Source organism: Narcine bancroftii, chromosome 5 (assembly GCF_036971445.1).
Source record: "Narcine bancroftii isolate sNarBan1 chromosome 5, sNarBan1.hap1, whole genome shotgun sequence".
Taxonomy (NCBI): Eukaryota; Metazoa; Chordata; class Chondrichthyes; order Torpediniformes; family Narcinidae; genus Narcine; species Narcine bancroftii.
The window spans coordinates 46323843-46342859 of NC_091473.1; the positions used below are offsets into that span (position 1 = coordinate 46323843).

General features: G+C 41.0%; 1 protein-coding gene across 1 annotated transcript in view; it reads left to right on the top strand.

Annotated features, from left to right (window-relative positions):
• Positions 1 to 19017, top strand: part of prkar2aa (protein kinase, cAMP-dependent, regulatory, type II, alpha A) — a 344304-nt gene that overhangs the window by 240856 nt on the left and 84431 nt on the right. The window contains exon 10 of the mRNA XM_069937325.1: positions 2946 to 3029. Coding sequence (XP_069793426.1) covers positions 2946 to 3029 — 84 coding nt within the window. The remainder of the gene's footprint in view (positions 1 to 2945; positions 3030 to 19017) is intronic.

Below are 19017 nucleotides of genomic sequence, written 5' to 3' on the forward strand. Positions count from 1 at the left end.
TCATCTAGTTCAAAAGAAAGAAAAGTTAGGTGTAGCAGTGGCTTTAGATGCAGAAAAGACATTTGCTAGAATAGAATGGGATTTTCTTTTTAAGACACTCTCTAAACTTGGCTTGTGACAAACATATAGGAATTTGGATAAAAGCATTATACAGGTATATTAAACCAAGAGCAAGAGTAGTGGCAAATGGTTTAATGTCTGATTATATTAAATTAACAAGATCAACAAGACAAAGTTGCCCATTATTGCCAGCTCTTTTGTATTAGCAATTGAACCTTTAGCTGAACTAGTTAGAACAGATTTAGATATTAAGGGTATTAAAATAGGGGCTAACAAACATAAAATTAGTTTATTTGCAAATGATGTAACTATTTATTTGACAGATCCAGAAAAGTAATTTTCTACATATGTGATTAGAACATTATGGAGCAGTCTCTGGATATGAAGTTAACGGGATAAAAGTGAAGTTATGTCATTGACTTTTGGTGACTATACCCAATGTAGGCAAAATACAAGATATAAATGGCCTGAACATGGTATAAAATATTTGGGAATTATAATTGATAACCAGTTAGACAATCTTTTAAAATTAATTATGGACCATTGTTTAAGAAAATTGAATAGGATTTTTAAAAAATGGGTTGATTTACCAATTACATTAATTGGCCGAGTAAATTGTATTAAAATGAATATTTTCCCATGGATAGAATATCTATTGCAATCTTTACCCATTGATATTCCTAAAAAGTTTTTTAAGGATCTCAATAAAATTATAAGGAAATTCTTGTGGAATGGCATAAGGCAAGATGCCGAGAATTTCTATGGAAAAATTAACTTGGAGATTTGAATTGAGAGGTCTACAACTTCCATATTTTGAGTATTATTATAAAGTGGTCCAACTACAATTTCTTTTTTTTAGGAAGGAGAAAAAGTGGCTTGGGTTAATATAGAAATGAATAAAATAGGTGAAAAAGAATCTGAAGAATTCCTATATAAATGGAATGAGATACTATTAACTGGAGATATAAACAAACCAATGTTAAAATATTTGGTTAGAATGTGGCATATGGTACATATGCTGATGGGAGTTAAGGGGTATGAATTAGTGAGAATGCCACTAGTGCAAAATAAATTGATCCCGTTTACGCTGAATAATATAAATTTTATTAACTGGTCAAAAAAAGGAATTAAATGTATTAAAGACTTATCAAGGCAGATAGTTAATGACATTTGATCAATTGAAAACTAAATATGGAATACAAAATAATAAAACATTTGGATATTATAAGTTAAAGGCTTATCTACGAGAAAGATTAAGTACATCCTATTTACTGTTAGAAGACGATGAAATAGAAACAATAATATCAAATCCAAATACAAAAAAGTTTATCAGTTATATATTTATTATTTTTGAGGGGAATAAAGAAGAAAGATTTTCATAAATCTAAACAAAGGTGGGAAATGAACCTGGGTATAAATATAAATGATAGAAACTGGACACAAATTTGTTATGATAGTATGAAAAATAGCATAAAAGTTAGATATAAAATGGTACAGTATAATTTCATACATCAGTTATGCATTACACCACAAAAGCTTAATAGATTGAGGTTAGATATTTTGGATAAGTGTTTTCGATGTAAACAGGATATAGGCACTTTTTCTTACACTCTACATGGACATGGCCCAAATTGAATTCTTTTTGGGCTAATTTAATAGATTTTCTTCAACAAGTAATAGGTGTTAAGCTCCCGAAAAACCTATGTTGTTTCTTTTGGGGGAAATATCAAGGATTACTCCAGATTTAAAATTAAATTGGTTTCATAAAGAATTTTTAAAGATCGTGCTGGCAGTTGCCAGGAAATGCATAGCAGTTTCAAGGAAATTGGACATGGATTTGGTATTAGATAAATGGCATGGTGAAATGTGAAGTTGTATACCTTTGGAAAAGATTACATACAAGTTAAAGAACAAATATCATGATTTTTTGACAATTTAGTTTCCATATATGCAAATTGGTGTAACAACTTTAAAAATAATTAAAATATGTTAATTGGTAGAATTTGGTACAAACTTTGTCACTCCCTGGCCTCATGTCAATTCATTTCATTTTATTTTACTTTATTAGATGTTGTTTGTGTGTTTTTTTAATATATATATATACTTAGATTTTGAATTGTGTTATATATTGCACAATAGTGTTTTATTTTACTATATATCTCATATTTAAAAGATATAATTGTAGTTGTAAGTATTTGAATAATTAGGTCACAATTGATTAATTAGGTCCTATCCAGTATTGTTTAAAAATTAGTCTATCCTTTTTCTTTCCTCTTTCTTTTCTTTGTCTCTTCTTTGGGGTTTTTCTGCGTGGGAGGGAGTGGGAGAAAATGGTAAAAAAGCATGTATTGATCTTGATATATAGAATTTTCTAGTTTTGTATGTAATTTTGTTACATGTGCTAATAAAATAAAATAAACAATTGGGGATGATATTTAACCTATTAAATAGATAATATTTCAAATACTATCAAATTTGACATTATGTTTGCACTAAGCTTTTAACTTTTCCTACTCTCCTGACCCAAATTTTATCAATGAGCTCAATTCTTAAGCCAGTTTTTAAAAAAAATCTGCAGTCTCTTATTTCTGCTGCAAAGGTTTTGCTTTCAGGACCTGTCCTCTCAAAAAAATCTCATCATGCATATTTGTGTAACTTAAATAATGCTCTTTTGCTTCCATAATACTTAATTCAATCTAATTACAGAAACTGAATTGCAAACTCCAGATTTATACAGTACATTTATCAGTAAGAAAAATCATGAATCTTGAAGCCAGGATGAAGTAATTTCTATTAAACTGTTTTAGAAGATTTCTTCCTTAAATGTTTGTTTCTGCACCACTCTTCCTTCAATTTTCCTGAAAGTATTGTCTTTTCTGTTTCAGGTGGTTTATCCAAAGACAGATGATCAGCGAACCAGATTACAGGAAGCCTGTAAGGATATAGTTCTGTTCAAAAGTCTTGACCAGGTAAATTGTTCATAATGTATCATGGCTTATTCTGACTTTAACAATAGTCCAAGCTGTTGCATAAATTTAAATCAAATAAAATTTTAAGTATTTAGATTATTTCCCATATGCCATTTCCTATTAAGATAGCTGTCCATGCAATGTGTGTACAGATCTTAATGAGGGCTCGGGAAATGAAGCATCCAGCTCTTCATAGTCTTTTCCCCTTGTGCCACCTGAATGAAACAAATGCTGAATAGATTACAAAGTACAGTACTTTTGGGAAATCCTGGGGTGAGAACACAGGCATACCGTTATGTTATAATTTTGGCTGTTATTCTGTGTTGCTTTCTTTTTGGTGGCTGTTAAGAGTGTAATGTTTAACCACTTTGCTTATGACATAGCTCATTGGAAAGTTAGATTTCATTTGATGTAGAATTTGCAAAAAGATTGGCTTGCTAGTAAGTTGGAGTTGATCCATTTTTGGGAGAAATGATGGCAAAGGTGGTTAATTATTGCCATTCAAAGTTTTACACATGAATCTACATGTGTAGACTGGTCATAGATTGGGAGATCGCTTCACTCAGCACCTCCACTCCATTCGCAACAACAAGGACCTCCCAGTAGCCAACCATTTCAGTTCTATGTTCACACTCCCATACTCACATGTCTGTCCATGGCCTTAAGCACTATCCTACCAGAGACCCACTTGCAGCTTTGAAGAACAACACCTTATTTTATGTTTGGGCATTCTCCAGATAGCAATAACAGAGACTATACTGCCTTCCACTAAACCTGATTGCCTTTTCTTTCCCCTTTCCCTTTCCTGACTTTCCACTTCTTCCACCCATCCAGTCATTCCTCCTTCCCTTTCACTGATGCTGTCTTCTCCCTCCTTTCTCTACCTATCATCTCCTGCCTTTGCTGCTCCCACTTCCCCCCCCCCCCCACCACTCTTTTGTTCAGATGCCTGCTGGCATTTTTTCGTACTTCGATGAAGGGCTCAAGCCTGAAATGTCAGCTACATAAAGGACACTGTTTAACCTGCTCATCTTCTCCATCTTTTTATGTTTTTACTTCAATCATGGTGTCTACAGATTTTTGTGATTTACTGGAGGCACAGTAAGAAATTAGGAGGGCAAATAGATTAACCTTTGGTGCAAGATTGAAGACAAAGTAAATACTGTGTTGGAGAAACTACACTTTGGGTATTATGTGAAAATTTGATCAGATTATCAGATTTGATAATACAGGTGACTCTTGCTTTATACCAGTTCAGGTTGTAGAAATTGGCCCTTATGGAATTCATAAATTACTGTCAAAAAATCCAGGATAGCAAGTTTGCTCTTATGGAATTTGTGGGGGAAAATTGAATAAATACAAATTGCAAAAGAAATTAGATTTTAAAAAATTCTTTAAACTCTTACTGATGTATGAACAATCAAAAGAAATTAGATTTTAAAAAATTCTTTAAACTCTTACTGATGTATGAACAATCATTTGGCTTTTAAAAATAACCCAATAGGTTCATTTTTCTGTCTAGCAGCTTTTCAAGCATTTTCCATATTTTATTTACCCTCAAGATGTCTGAAAAAGGGCTAGCAAGTTTAAGTGCAAGTTGTAAAGCTAAATGACCATTTGTCACTTTATCATGAAACTTTCTTACCTTTTCATTATATGTGTTTAAAACTATGTCTTCGTTCAAACTGAAGGATGGTGGGTACTAAACATATGCAGAGGCTTGTGTTTCCAAATACTGCTGCTGGCCATTTAAGAGATTTGGTTTGGAAACTGGCAAGGTGATCTCTTATGCGATCGTCTGCTGTGAACTGGCAGCTACAGTACTTACATTAATGTTGAGAGAAAAACATCCTGTTGAAATGCTTCTCAACATGTAACATGGCATTCAGTGGAAATTGACATGTAAGCCTGATCCTTGGTGGTTTGATTTGTATCTTTGAATCTGATTCCTAAATCTCATTTTTTTAAAAAATCCCATCCTCTTAATTCAAGCTTGGAATGTGTATAATTATGAACTTGACACTGAATGATTTTCATTGGTAGTGCAATATGTGAATCTAAGCAATATTTGTTAACATTTAATATAGAAAGATGAATAAAGGAAGTAGACTGAAGGAGAATATTGGTAGAGTTAACAATGAAGTGAAAAAGAAATTTACTCAATTGACTGAAAGTTAGCAAGAATAGAATGATTAAATAGGACATGATAAAATTAATTTCCATTACCTTGACACTCTAAATATCTGTTTCATGAAGAACAGAATGGTCAAGATAAATCTGATATCAGCAAAGAAATCTTAAAACATACATTTTGAAGGCTGAGTAAATAAAATGAAAATATTTGAAAAAGGCTTATGACATGAAAGGTTTATTGCTGTTCTCTGTTCCATTAACTGCTTTTCTTTTCTTAACCAAATCTTTGAGTTTAATCACAGGGAACCTATGTAAGTTAGACCACATCTTGAATATTGGCTTTCAACTTTGGCCATCACGCTTTAAGAAAGAAATTATTGCGCTGGAGAAGATGTAAAGATTTATAAGATTGTCATCGGGACTATTAAACTTTGGCCCTGAGGAAGAATTGCACCATCTAGAGTTGCTTTTTTTGGAACAGAGAGTGCTCAGGACTGACACAAGAATGTTTTGAGAGGTTGAGATAATGTAGGAACTGTTTCCTTCAGCAGGAGGATCAATTTCTTTGAAATCTAGTCAAAAATAAGCATATAATATTGTGACAGAATATAGATATGTTTTTGGGAGATAAATTGGGGCAGGTTTTTTAGTGTAGGTTAAAACTGATTTTATTAAAAATACTGGAGCTCTGCTCATGCTAGATATGACGGGGCCAATAGCCTTTGAAAAAGCTTTGGAAAGTGCCCAAGAGACTTCACTAATGGATTGTTGTTTACAAAAAGGGCAACAGATGAAAGAACTCGGAGCCACAGATTGTCTGGAGGGGAACTTGCTGTTCTAAGAGAGTCATGTGGTTTTGCAAGCAGAGAGAGTCAAACAGGCTTTTTCTCAGAGTGAGAGAGAGAAACAGAGATCAGTTCTACAGTGTTACAGTCAGTAGCAGCAACTGGGACTGGAACAGGACAAGCTGGCAAGTTTGTGGAAAACCCCATTTGGAAGACGAGTTGTGAGTGCTTAGTTCAGCCTGGTCAAAGTCCTTGTGCAAGAGGAGAAGACTGGCTGTCTAATGTTTCACTTGAAATAAGAAAAACAAAAGGAACTTTGTGGTGACATGAAAGAAAGAGGTTATCATCTGGAGAACCCTGAGGGGGCAAGTTTCTTCGGCAAGACACTGAAATGGCTGATTTAAAAAAAGGAATCAGTTGTGAGTGTCCAGCGTACAATGACTCTCGCTGAAAACCGACAAAACCTTCCTGAGCAGTAACCATTTACCTTTCAAGCACCAAAGCCTGGTGAACTTTATAAATGTTAAATTCTGTGTGGAGTATAAGAATTGACTGCAACCAGTGAACATGGAGGAATATTGGTCTGTGAACCAAAGAACTTTTCTTAAATTTACACACACATAACATACATGTGCACTTAGAATTAAAAGGGGGTTAAGTTGGATAATTATGTTAATAGTGATAAGTTAAAGTTGATTCTGTTTTCATGTTTAAATATAATTAAAAGCAACTTTTATTTAAGTAACCATTTGTCTTGATGAATATCTATTGCTGCTGGGTTTTGGGCTCCTCTGGGATCGTAACAATATGCAATTACAGTGAGCATTTAGGAAGGCAGAGTATTTAAATGTAAGAGTAAAGCTGTCTTTCCTCAAGGTCTTAGTAAATAAGGATATACTAGCATTCGAGAGAGTGAGTTGAAGGTTCACCAAATTGATTACTGGGGTTTGTTTCTTTGAAAATGGGTGAATTAATTTCATTGGCAAAATTGTTTGGGTAGATAAACAAATGTTTCCTCTAGCCCAGGATATCATCTCAAATGAAGGGATTTGTGACAAAAAGGATAAGATTGTAGGGCCAATGTTTACTGTAAGCAGTAAACATTATTTCACTGCTTACTGAAATAACATAATGTGCAGAACTGATTTATTGCAGGCTGCCTGGCTGGCCTTTTACTCCTAGCCCGGACCTAGCTGAGAACCACGCTGGGGGCACTGACGTCATCAGGGTATCACGTGGGTCCCCAAGTGCGGGCTTCTGAGCCCGGTGCCGAGTTCGAAGGGGAAACCCCCGATGGCGCCATTTTAGCCGGCTGCCCCGCCGCTTGTGTTACAAGCAGGGCCGGTTCGCATGCCTAATGGCGTGCCACCACACAGCCCCACCCAGAACCGGCGCCAATGTCCTTTTTAGTTGGGTGGCCTCGCTTCTTGGGCTGGGCCACAACTACTGGCTTGATGGGGTCGAGGTATGCTGGCTTCAGCCTGTCCACCCTAAACAGTTCCCTCCTACCGCTGTTGTCCAGCGTGAACATGGACCCTGAATGCTGGATGACTTTGTACGGCCCTTTGAACGGCCTCTGCAGAGGTGCTGTGGACGGGCCTCGCTGAATAAAAATGTGCTCTGCGGAGTGCAGCTCGCAGTGGGGGTGCGAAGGATCCCAACTGGGCCCAGAATTGGTGGAGTAGCTCATGCGGTGACCATTGGTGGTTGTGAGGTATGTTAACAAACAAACAAACAGTGCACCGTAGACCAGCTCGGCTGATGACGCCTGTAGATCTTCTTTGGGCGTTGAGTGGATGCCCAGGAGCACCCAAGGCAGTTCGTCCACCTGTCGGGACCAGTGAGCGGGCCATAAATGCCGACTTAAGGTGGCGGTGTAGTCGCTCGACCAGCCCATTGGCCTGCGGGTGATAGGCCGTGGTGCAGTGTAGCTTGATCCCCAGCCTGTTGGCGAGATGTGCCCAGAGCACAGAGGTGAACTGGGTGCCCCAATTGCTGGTGAGGTAATTCAGGAAGCCGAACCGGGCGACCCAATCATGCAACAGCACTCGGGAGCAGGAGTCCGTGGAGGCGTCTGGCATCGGGATTGCCTCAAGCTAATGAGTGGTGCAGTGAAAAGGTAACGGTTACCCCGGGAAACAGGTAAGGGCTGGACGATCTCCACGTGAATATGGCTGAACCATTCCCAGACATGCTCGAACGGGCGCTCTGGTGTGCCTGTGCACCTTGGAAAGTTGGTAATGGGTGCAGGTTCTGGCCCAGTCCATGATCTCCTTCTGCAGCCCGTGCCAGACGAAATGCTCTGCCACCATTAGGACCGTGGACCTGATGGAAGGGTTCGAAAGGTCATGGATATGGTGGAAGACTTGCCTGCACCACTGCTGGGGAACCACTGGTTGCAGGGTGCCCATGGAGACATCACACAGTACAGTGCACTCATCACTAGGAGCTGGGAGGTATTGGAACTGCAGGCCCATGATGGCAGTCCTGAAGGCTCCCTGCAGAGACTACTGGCGGCAACAGGGACATCAGCAGGGATCGGGCGCCCGGGCAACCTCAAGGGGCTGCAGGACGTCCAAGTAAATGAAGACGAAATCCAAGTCCCTGCCTACTGTGTCCATAAGGCGTGAAAGGTCTGGGTGGTGTTCTTGAGTCCGAATGGCATGAGAAGGAATTTGAACAAGCCGAAGGGGGTGATGATGGCCATCATGGGTATGTCCTCGGAGTGCACCGGGATTTGGTGATACCCGCGCACCAGGTCGACCTTGGAGAATACCCTGGTGCCATGCAGGTTGGCTATAAAGTCCTGGATGTGAGGGATTGGGTAACGGTCAGGAACTGTCGCCTCGTTGAGCCGCCAGTAGTTTCTGCGGGGGCGCCAGCAGCTGGAGACTTTCGGGACCAGGTGGAGTGTTGAGGCCCAAGGGCTGTCGAAGTGCCGAATGATCCCCAGCTCCAGCAGATGCGAAAACCCTTCCTTCGCCACCTAGAGCTTATTCAGTGGGAGCTAGCATGCCTTGGCATCCCCTTGGGTGGGGATGTGATGGAACATCCCGTGACGCAATGAGGCAGCGAAGAACTGTGGCTTGAGGAGGGCTGGAAACTCGTCCAGGATACGCTGGAACTTGTCCTTGGGCGTGCTGATTGTGGCCATCTGCGGCTGCTCTGAACAGGAGGTGTTGAGGTGAACGGCTAGAAGATACGGGCATCTACCAGGCACCTACCTTGAATGTCAACCAGGAGCCCGTGGGCGAAGAGGAAGTCGGCACCCAGGATGGCGGTCGGAAGGGACGAGATGGTGAACCAATCTGGAAGTGGATGGTCTTGTCTCCATACATCCGGATCTCCGTTGCATTGGCTGCATGGAGGGGAGGTCCTTGAGGCCGGTTCCTGGACTCGATGGGCGTTGCTGGAATGATGCTGATCTGGGCCCCCGCGTTGACGAGGAAACGTCGGCTGCTGACTGAGTCCCGCAGGTAGAGAAGGTTGTGTCCTTGGCCAGCCGCCAGAGCCATTAACAGCGGCCGGCTTGCTCATTTCCTTGGAACAAGCAGGGCTGACGACAGTTTCGAGCCTTGGCTCCCCAGTGCTGGTGGTAGAAGCAGAGGCCCAAAGCAGATGCCTTGCCTCTGGTTATGCTCTTCGTGGCCCCTGCAGGGACCGGGTTTTCTACCACAGCGCTAGAGAAAGGCTTGGAGTGGTCATGCCCGTGACTCGCGACCTGCTGGACTGCTGATCCCTCTGGGAATCGCTCGAGCCATAGCTCTTGAGCCTTCTGAGCAACCTTCCTCGGGTCAGCAAAGCTCTCTTGGGCCAGTAGTGGCCGGATGTCCTCAGGCAGATGGTCAAGAAAGATGCACTCAAAAAGTGGGCAGTTGGTGTGATCGCCCATGAGTGCAAGCATCTCGTCCATTAGCTCAGTCCCCCAAGGCGTCGAGGTGAAGCATCCGAGCGGTACGCTGGCGCCTGGATAGTCTGAGGGAGCCGGTGAGCACCCGTTTGATGGTCCTGTATTTATCTTCCACGGGTAGGTGTTGAACGAGGTGCAGCACACATTTGGCGGTGGCCTGATCCAGGGTGGCACCACATGGTAGAATCTGGTCGTGTCTGATGAAATCTGGCGAAGATGAAACTGAGCCTCTGTGTGGGTGAACCAGGTCTCTAGCTCCTAAACCCAGAAGTCAGGGAGCTTGACAGCTATAGCACTGATCGAAGGGTCGCTCATGTTGGGTTCAAAAGCGTTTGAACCTGTTGGGGTCACCAATTGTAGCGGCAGCTGCACTGCTAACTGAAATAACACACAACCAGACGGTTGAGCTCAGTGAGCAGAACTGCTTTATTGCAGGCTGCCTGGCTGGTCTTATACTCCCAGCCCAGACCTGGCTGAGAACTGCGCTGGGGGCGCTGACGTCACCAGGGTGTCACGTGGGTCCACAAGCGCATGCTTCTGAGCCCAGTGCCGAAGTCGAAGGGGAAACCCCTGACGGCTCCATTTTGGCCGGCTGCCCCACTGTGTGTGTTGTTACAAGCGGTGCCGGTTCGCCTGCCTAATGGCTTGCTGCCACAAGATGTTTTTTCACCCAAAGTGTAGTGCATGTTTGGAATTTGCTACCAGAGAGCTGGAGGGTCAGTGACTGACTATTAGTGGTTAATGCAGGTTTGATTTCTATGTTTAAGAGAAAATTGGATAGGGGATGCATGTCGATGGGACTTGGATATATAAATAATTTGGCATGGACTAGATGGGCCAAAGGTTTATTTCTGTGCTGTAGTATAGTAGTTTGTGGTTATATGATTGATATTAATGGACTTGAGAGACATGGGATTCTTGAAGGAAACTGGCAATGAAGTAAAAGATCAGCTGTAATCTTCCTGAATAGTGGAGCAGGCACAATAGACCAAGGGATCTACAACTGCTACTATTTTGATTCTTTTGCTGACAGTTGTGGTAATGTCTTCCTGCTTCCTACTTCAGTCAAATATTAGTTTGTGCTATTTATATTTGCATGCTTGACAGCTATACAGAATAATTTGAAACCATTTTCAATAACATTCCTATTTCTGTTTGTCCTTCATTTAAAATTGCTTGTCGAGCTTGTTTTGGATATTTGGAAAGAAAACATTTTTATAATTGTCCCAACTTTATAAGTGCATTTCCTGATACCCAATTGTGTAAATCAAGTCTTTACAAGAGGGATGAAATTGCTCAAATTGTGGTGACAGCTTTGCAGTTGTTTTGGATTTTTTTAAATGAGTTGATATTGACTTAAGGGGGATGCATTCTTCTGCCCTGTTGTGAAATTATTGTGTTCATGAAGTATCACAATTGAGTATTTTGTTTGTATTGCGATAATGAATGCATCCTGCTGTATTACCAATTGTAACCACCTTTATAGAATGTCAGCATATTTTCCAGCAAATTATCACAAATGGTGAAGCTCTGAAAGAATAAAAAATAAAAATTAAATGATGGCGTGGATGGTTTGCTGTATGTTGGTGTCAAGGGCACTCACATTGAGGACAATGTTGGAGCTGAAGAAATATTTCATGTATTACTTCCACCAGATGCTGACTGCCATGATATTATTGATAAGTTTACTTCATATCTTCAATCTTAGTGGGGTTGAGTCATAGGTGCTGATGCCATAGACGATCTTCACTGAAGAATCCATGAATATCATGTAAGTTGTATGTTCTTGCTCACACACTTAGGTATCCCCTTGAAGTCTCTTTACATCCTCCCTACTCTCAATCTCGTTGACTTTTTATCATGAGTTGACTTGGAATCTATTGGTGCAGATTTTGAAGAGTTGAGACCCAAGTGCCAATCTCTTGGATGCCCCACTAATCATAGTCCAACATCATGAGTAAGACACATTTATTCCCACTCCTTTCTTTCTGTCTGGTAACTAGTTCTTATCCATACATAGAAACAATGAAAGTGGGATGAGGTCCTACAAGCTGAATTTAGGGAGCTAGGAGATAAATTAAGGAGTAGGACCACAAAAGTATTAATCTCAAGATTATTACCGGTGCCATGAGCTAGCCAGAGTAGAAAGAGGAGAATAGTTAGAATTAATACGTGGCTTGAATAGTGGTGCAGGAGGGAGGATTTTAGATTCTTGGGGCATTGGAACCAGTTCTCGGGTAGATGGGACCAGGACAAACCAGACGGTCTAAATCTGAGCAGGGCTGGGATCAATGTCCTTGGGAGATTGTTTGCTAGTGTTGTTGAGGCAGGGAGATGGGAACCTACAAAGAAATAAGGTGGTACAGAGATGAAACCTAGAGTTAGGAAAGAGAAAAAGTAAAATAGAAGGCAGAAAAGTCAAAAGCAAAGGATTCTAAAAGGACAATGAGCATAAGGGCACTTTATCTGAATACCCATGGTATTAGAAAAAGGTTAGTGAACTTGAGGTGCAATTCAGTACCCAGGCAAATGATTTAGTGGCCATCACAAAAACATGGTTGCAAAGTGGGCATTAATGGGAATTAAATATTCAAGGATATCAGGTAATACAAAAAGATAGGAAGGCAAAGGAGGTGGGATGGTGCTCTTAATTAAGCATGAGATCAGTGCAATAGTGAGAGATGATGCAAAGTCTAAGGAACAGAATGTTGAGCCCATCTGGGTACAAAGAAAGCATAGTAAAGGGAAAAAAAATCACTGGTGGGAGTTGTCTACCGCCCACCAAATAACAATTGCACAGTGGCACAGGCAATTAACCAAGAGATAACAGAGGCATGTAAGAACAGAACGGCAGTTGTCGTGGGGAACTTTAACTTCCATTTAAATTGGAAAAATCAAGTTGGTCAAGGGAGTCTGGAGAATGACTTCATAGAATGCATCTGTGATAACTTTCTTGAGAAGCTTTTTAAGGAACCAACAAGGGAGAATGCTATTCTCGATCTAGTGTTGTGCAATGAAATAGGTAAAATTAAGGAAAGAGTGGTCATAGTATGATTGAATTTCTCATATAGATGGAGGGTGCGGTAGTTAGATCTAAAACTAGTGTATTATGCTTGAACAGGGGAGACTACAGCAGGATGATGGAGGAATTGGTCAATGTGAACTGGGAGCACAGGCCAATTGGCAGAACAGTTGAGGAACAGTGGAAGAAGTTCAAAGACATTTTTCACAGTACTCAACAAAAATATATTCCAGTTTTTTTGAAAAAAGGGCAGTAAGAGAACTAAGAGCTACTAGCCTTAGGAAATAAAGGAAAGTATAAAATTAAAAGCTCATTTGTACAAAGTAGCCAAGAGTAGGGGGAAACTGAAGGATTGTGAAAACATTAAAAGGCAACAAAGGACAACTAAACAAGAAATAAGGAAAGGGAAGAAGGATTATAAAGGTAAATTAGCACAATGTATAAAAACAGATAGCAAAAAAATTTATAAATATATAAAACGGAAGAGGGTGGTTAAAGTCCACATATGTCCCTTGGAAGATGAGAAAGGTAATTGATATTTGAGTAATGATGAAATAGCCAAGGCATTGAACAAATATTTTGTGTCAGTCTTCATGATGGAAGATACGTCCTGCATGCCAAAGACTGATGATAGTAATGCGATGGGAGGTCAGGGCCTCGATAAAATAATTGTTACAAAAGAGATAGAGATGGGCAAACTAATGGAACTGAAAGTGGACAAATCCCTTGGTCCTAATGGGATGCTCTTCTCCATTAACAATGGCGTGAAGCAAGGCTGTGTTCTCGCACCAACCCTCTTTTCAATCTTCTTCAGCATGATGCTGAACCAAGCCATGAAAGACCCCAACAATGAAGACGCTGTTTACATCCGGTACCGCACGGATGGCAGTCTCTTCAATCTGAGGCGCCTGCAAGCTCACACCAAGACACAAGAGAAACTTGTCCGTGAACTACTCTTTGCAGATGATGCCGCTTTAGTTGCCCATTCAGAGCCAGCTCTTCAGCGCTTGACGTCCTGCTTTGCGGAAACTGCCAAAATGTTTGGCCTGGAAGTCAGCCTGAAGAAAACTGAGGTCCTCCATCAGCCAGCTCCCCACCATGACTACCAGCCCCCCCACATCTCCATCGGGCACACAAAACTCAAAACGGTCAACCAGTTTACCTATCTCGGCTGCACCATTTCATCAGATGCAAGGATCGACAATGAGATAGACAACAGACACGCCAAGGCAAATAGCGCCTTTGGAAGACTACACAAAAGAGTCTGGAAAAACAACCAACTGAAAAACCTCACAAAGATAAGCGTATACAGAGCTGTTGTCATACCCACACTCCTGTTCGGCTCCGAATCATGGGTCCTCTACCGGCATCACCTACGGCTCCTAGAACGCTTCCACCAGCGTTGTCTCCGCTCCATCCTCAACATCCATTGGAGCGCTTACACCCCTAACGTCGAAGTACTCGAGATGGCAGAGGTCGACAGCATCGAGTCCACGCTGCTGAAGATCCAGCTGCGCTGGATGGGTCACGTCTCCAGAATGGAGGACCATCGCCTTCCCAAGATCGTGTTATATGGCGAGCTCTCCACTGGCCACCGTGACAGAGGTGCACCAAAGAAAAGGTACAAGGACTGCCTAAAGAAATCTCTTGGTGCCTGCCACATTGACCACCGCCAGTGTGCTGATAACGCCTCAAACCGTGCATCTTGGCGCCTCACAGTTTGGCGGGCAGCAACCTCCTTTGAAGAAGACCGCAGAGCCCACCTCACTGACAAAAGGCAAAGGAGGAAAAACCCAACACCCAACCCCAACCAACCAATTTTCCCTTGCAACCGCTGCAATCGTGTCTGCCTGTCCCGCATCGGACTTGTCAGCCACAAACGAGCCTGCAGCTGACGTGGACTTTTTACCCCCTCCATAAATCTTCGTCCGCGAAGCCAAGCCAAAGAAAAGAATGGGATGCTCTAATGACAATAACCAAACCAGCAGTGCGAGTATAAGACAGCTTTAATAAACTAATATGTACACTAAGAGGTCTTGTCTCTCTGCAAGACGAACCTGGAAGACTATCTCTGGACTGCTTTATATAACAAGGTCACCGGGAAGACCCCTGGTGACCTAGTGGTGTAATTACATATCACCACAGATGCATCCCAGGGTACTGCAAGAGTTATAATCAATGAGTTGGTAGTCATTTACCAAAATTCTCTGGATTCTGAGCTGGTCCCAGCAGATTGGAAGACAGCAAAGGGGTGTAGGCAGAAGATAGGTAACTATTGGCCAGTTAGCTTAACGTCTGTAGTTGGGGAAAAATGTTTGAAGCTGTCATTAAGGATGAAATAGCAAGGCATTTAGAATGAAGGGGTTCCATCAGGCAGATGCAGCATGGATTCAGAAAGGGCAAGTCTTGTTTGATAAATTTTCTGGAGTTCTTTGAGGATATAATGGGTGTAGTGGTGACGCACAAGAGACATATCAATAAGATACAGATGAATGGAGTCGGGGGATGGCAGAAGGCAGAGATTTGCCATAAAAAGGTATTTTTCTGATTGGCAGACAGTGGTAAGTGCCGCAGGTATCGGTGCTGGGTCCACAGCTGTTCACCGTTTACATTAATGATTTGGAAGAGGGGACAGAGTGTAGTGTAGCCAAGTTTGCGGGTGATACTAAATTGAGTGGAAAAGTAAATTGTACAGAGGATGTGGAGAGGCTGCAGAAGGATATAGTTAAGTTAGGTGAGTGGGCAAAGGTCTGGCAGATGGAGTATAATGTTAGTAAATGCAGGGTCATCCACTTTTGTAGGAAAAAGAGAAGATCAGATTATTATTTAAATGGTGAAAAACTGCAGCATACTGCAGTACAAAAGGTCTTGGAAGTGCTTGTACATGAATTGCAAAAGGTTGGGGTGCAGGTATAACCAGTTATTAAGAAGGCAAATGGAATGTTGGCCTTCATCACTAAAGGAATTGAATTCAAGAGCAGGGAGATCATGCTGCAACTGTACAAGGTACTGGTGATGCCGCACCTGGAGAACTGTGCGCATTTCTGGTCTCCATACTTCAGGAAGGATATACTGGTCTTGGAGGCAGTCCAGAGGAAGTTCACCAGGATGATCCCGGAGATGAGAAGGTTGATCTATGAGAAGAGACTAAATTGTCTTGGATTATACTCATTCGAATTCAGAAGAATGAGAGGAGATCTTATAGAAACATATAAAATTATGAAAGGGATAGATAAGATAGAGGCAGGAAAATTGTTTTCACTGGTAAGTGAGACCAGAACTAGGGGTCACAGCCTCAAGATTCAGGGGAGTAGATTTAAGATGGAAATGAGGAAAAACTATTTTTCCCAGAGAGTAGTGAATCTGTGGAATTCTCTACCCAACGAAGCAGTTGAGGCTACTTCATTAAATATATTTAAGGTTCAGTTAGATTTTGACATAAAAATGGAATTAAGGGATATGGGGAAAAGGCAGGAAGGTGGAGTTGAGTCAATGATCAGATCAGCCATGCTCTTATTGAATGGCGGAGCAGGCTTGATGGACTGGATGGCTGACTCCTGCTCCTATTTCTTATGTTCTTATGCTTTATTAGAAAAGTGAGTGATTGAGTTAGTGCTGTAAAAAAAGACATGAATGCAGTGGAAATGAGCGTGTGTTATCAGGAGTAATGTAAATGCTAATGGGTATTTCAAAACTCAGAATGATGTTGCATCTTTAGCAGTTTATTTGCAACTTAAGGCAGTTGTAGATTTGCTGCAATACTGTCCCTGCAGTTAAACATTGCATTTTTATATCAAACCACAAATTACAAGGATAATTTGCTAAGTCAAATGCAAGATAAATTGGGCCCTGGACGGGTAATCTCGTGACAACAAAAAAACAGTCTGCTGTGTAATTCAGTGGGTCAACAGCATTAGTGGAAGAGAAAGAATTGTTAGCAGTTCAGGTCTGAAGCCTTCATTAAGGCTGAGAGGGTGGAGGGGAAATCCTCATTAAAATGAGGACAGGGTGGGATGGATGGGTGAAAGGGGACAGACCAGTGAACTAGGGAGAGGTGAAGAATGATGGACAGGTGGAAAGGATGAGGGGTAGAATTGGAAGACATTTGGACTCTCGTGTCTCAACTCAATGTCATCTCAGACATGTCACAACTCTCAGAATTCGTCATTGAATGCAACAGTTTCTATCTTATTACTTTGTATCATAACTGGCCAGCTCTGGTTAAAGATCATCAACTTGTTTTTCTTTCTACCCATCCCTTGAACAAAGACAATGTTGGAATTGTTCCAAATTTAGGGTTTGCGTTATTTGGGGTGAATTAGGCAAATTTGGGATGGCATGGTTAGCATAGCGGTTAGCACAATGCTGTTACAGTGCCAGCGATCGGGATTGAGGTTTGATAATGGTGCTTCTGTAAGGAGTTTGTACATTCTCCCTGTGTCTGTGTAGGTTTTCCCCAGGGGCTCCAGTTTCTTCCCACCCTTCGAAACATACTGGAGGCATAGGTTAATTGGGTATAATTGGGCGGCATGAGCAAAGAACCTGTTACAGTCCTCTATGTCTAAATTTTTAAAAATAAATTTTTAAATTTTAATTTCAATTTACAACAGCTGCAATGTTTTCTGTATTTCAGTTTTAGAATTGTGTTTTTTCTTTGTTCTTTATTTTTGATTTAAATCACAGACACAAACACACTCCATTCATGTGGTCACAGACATTACAGTTGTTCTCTTGACCCCTCCCCTTTGCAATTTGAAATTTGTTTGATTATAATTTTTGATGAAAGGCCCTAAACATGAAACATTATGTTTTTCTCTCTGCTGCTGCTTAGTGTTTGTACAATTTTCCGATTTTATTTCAGATATCCACTCTATGCAATTATTTGATTTTCAATGTAATCCAGTTTTTCTTTTGAAAAACTTTAAAATCTAGGTACATTTGCTATTCACCCATATTTTCAGTGGTTTTACCTTCTAATGAATGGCCTTAGCAGTTGCATTGTGTAAAACATTACAGTTAAAAATGAGAGGCCAACATTGAATCTATGATTGCACAGAGCAAATTGAGGTAATCATAATACAATAAAACCCTAAGTGCTGTCTGTGCTTAAACATGATGGATTAACTCAATATTTCTGAATTGGCCACATCAACACACAACTTTGGTTTTAGTTTGAAGTTGTACAGTGCACATTTTTTCTGTTTTTCCAAACAAACAGGAAAGACTAGGTATCTGATCATTTTAAACCTTTGAATGCTTAGATTACCCTTTATTTAAAAATGTAAGAGATCAAAGGTAAATCAGGGTCCAATGCAAAGTTGAAGTGACAGACTTTGGAAACTTCAGATGGCCTTGTGAGCAGAATGATGATAGTCTGCAAAGAGGTTAGCCTAATGACATTCAGTTCCTTATGAAGGGGCGATCGCATTGTGAGAACCGAATGCTCTGCTGTAAATTGGAGGAAGAAATAAATACCTGCTTCATTTGGAAGGAGTGCTCAGGTGCCTGAATAGTAACAAGGGAAATGCTTAAAGGGCAGGAATGGAGAAAGAAAAGTTTTCATTAGAATGGCTAGTGGGTGGGGGGTGATGACGTATGTTCCCACTGAAGGTAATGAAAATTGCACATGACTTTGCAGAGGGAATTAATTAAAAGTAGTCGTTATTGGACAAGTCCATGTGGACATGTGGAAATTGTTTAAGGACCAGGAGATCAGAGTTCAGGACTGACATGTCCTGGTAAGGAGGGAGGACAAGCATATCAAGGTAACATTAAGCTTGAATAATGAGAGAAGTTTTGAATTTAGTCAAAAAGCAAAAGGAAGTATTTGCAGCTTCAGGAAGCTAATGTCAGACAGGACCTGAGGAATATAAAGATGGCAGGAAGGAGATCGAGTAGGGCCTGAAGAAGGCCAAATGAAATATCCTTGGCGAGCAGGATTAAAGAGAAAAATTTTTTCTCTTTAAACATTTTTCCCTGACTATAGACGTTAAGCTAACTAGCCGATAGTTACCTATCTTCTGCCTACACCCCTTTGCTGTCTTCCAATCTGCTGGGACCTGCTCAGAATCCAGAGAATTTTTAATGTAATTTTATAACTTCATTAAACTAAGAGGATAACTAGAGAGATGATAGGAT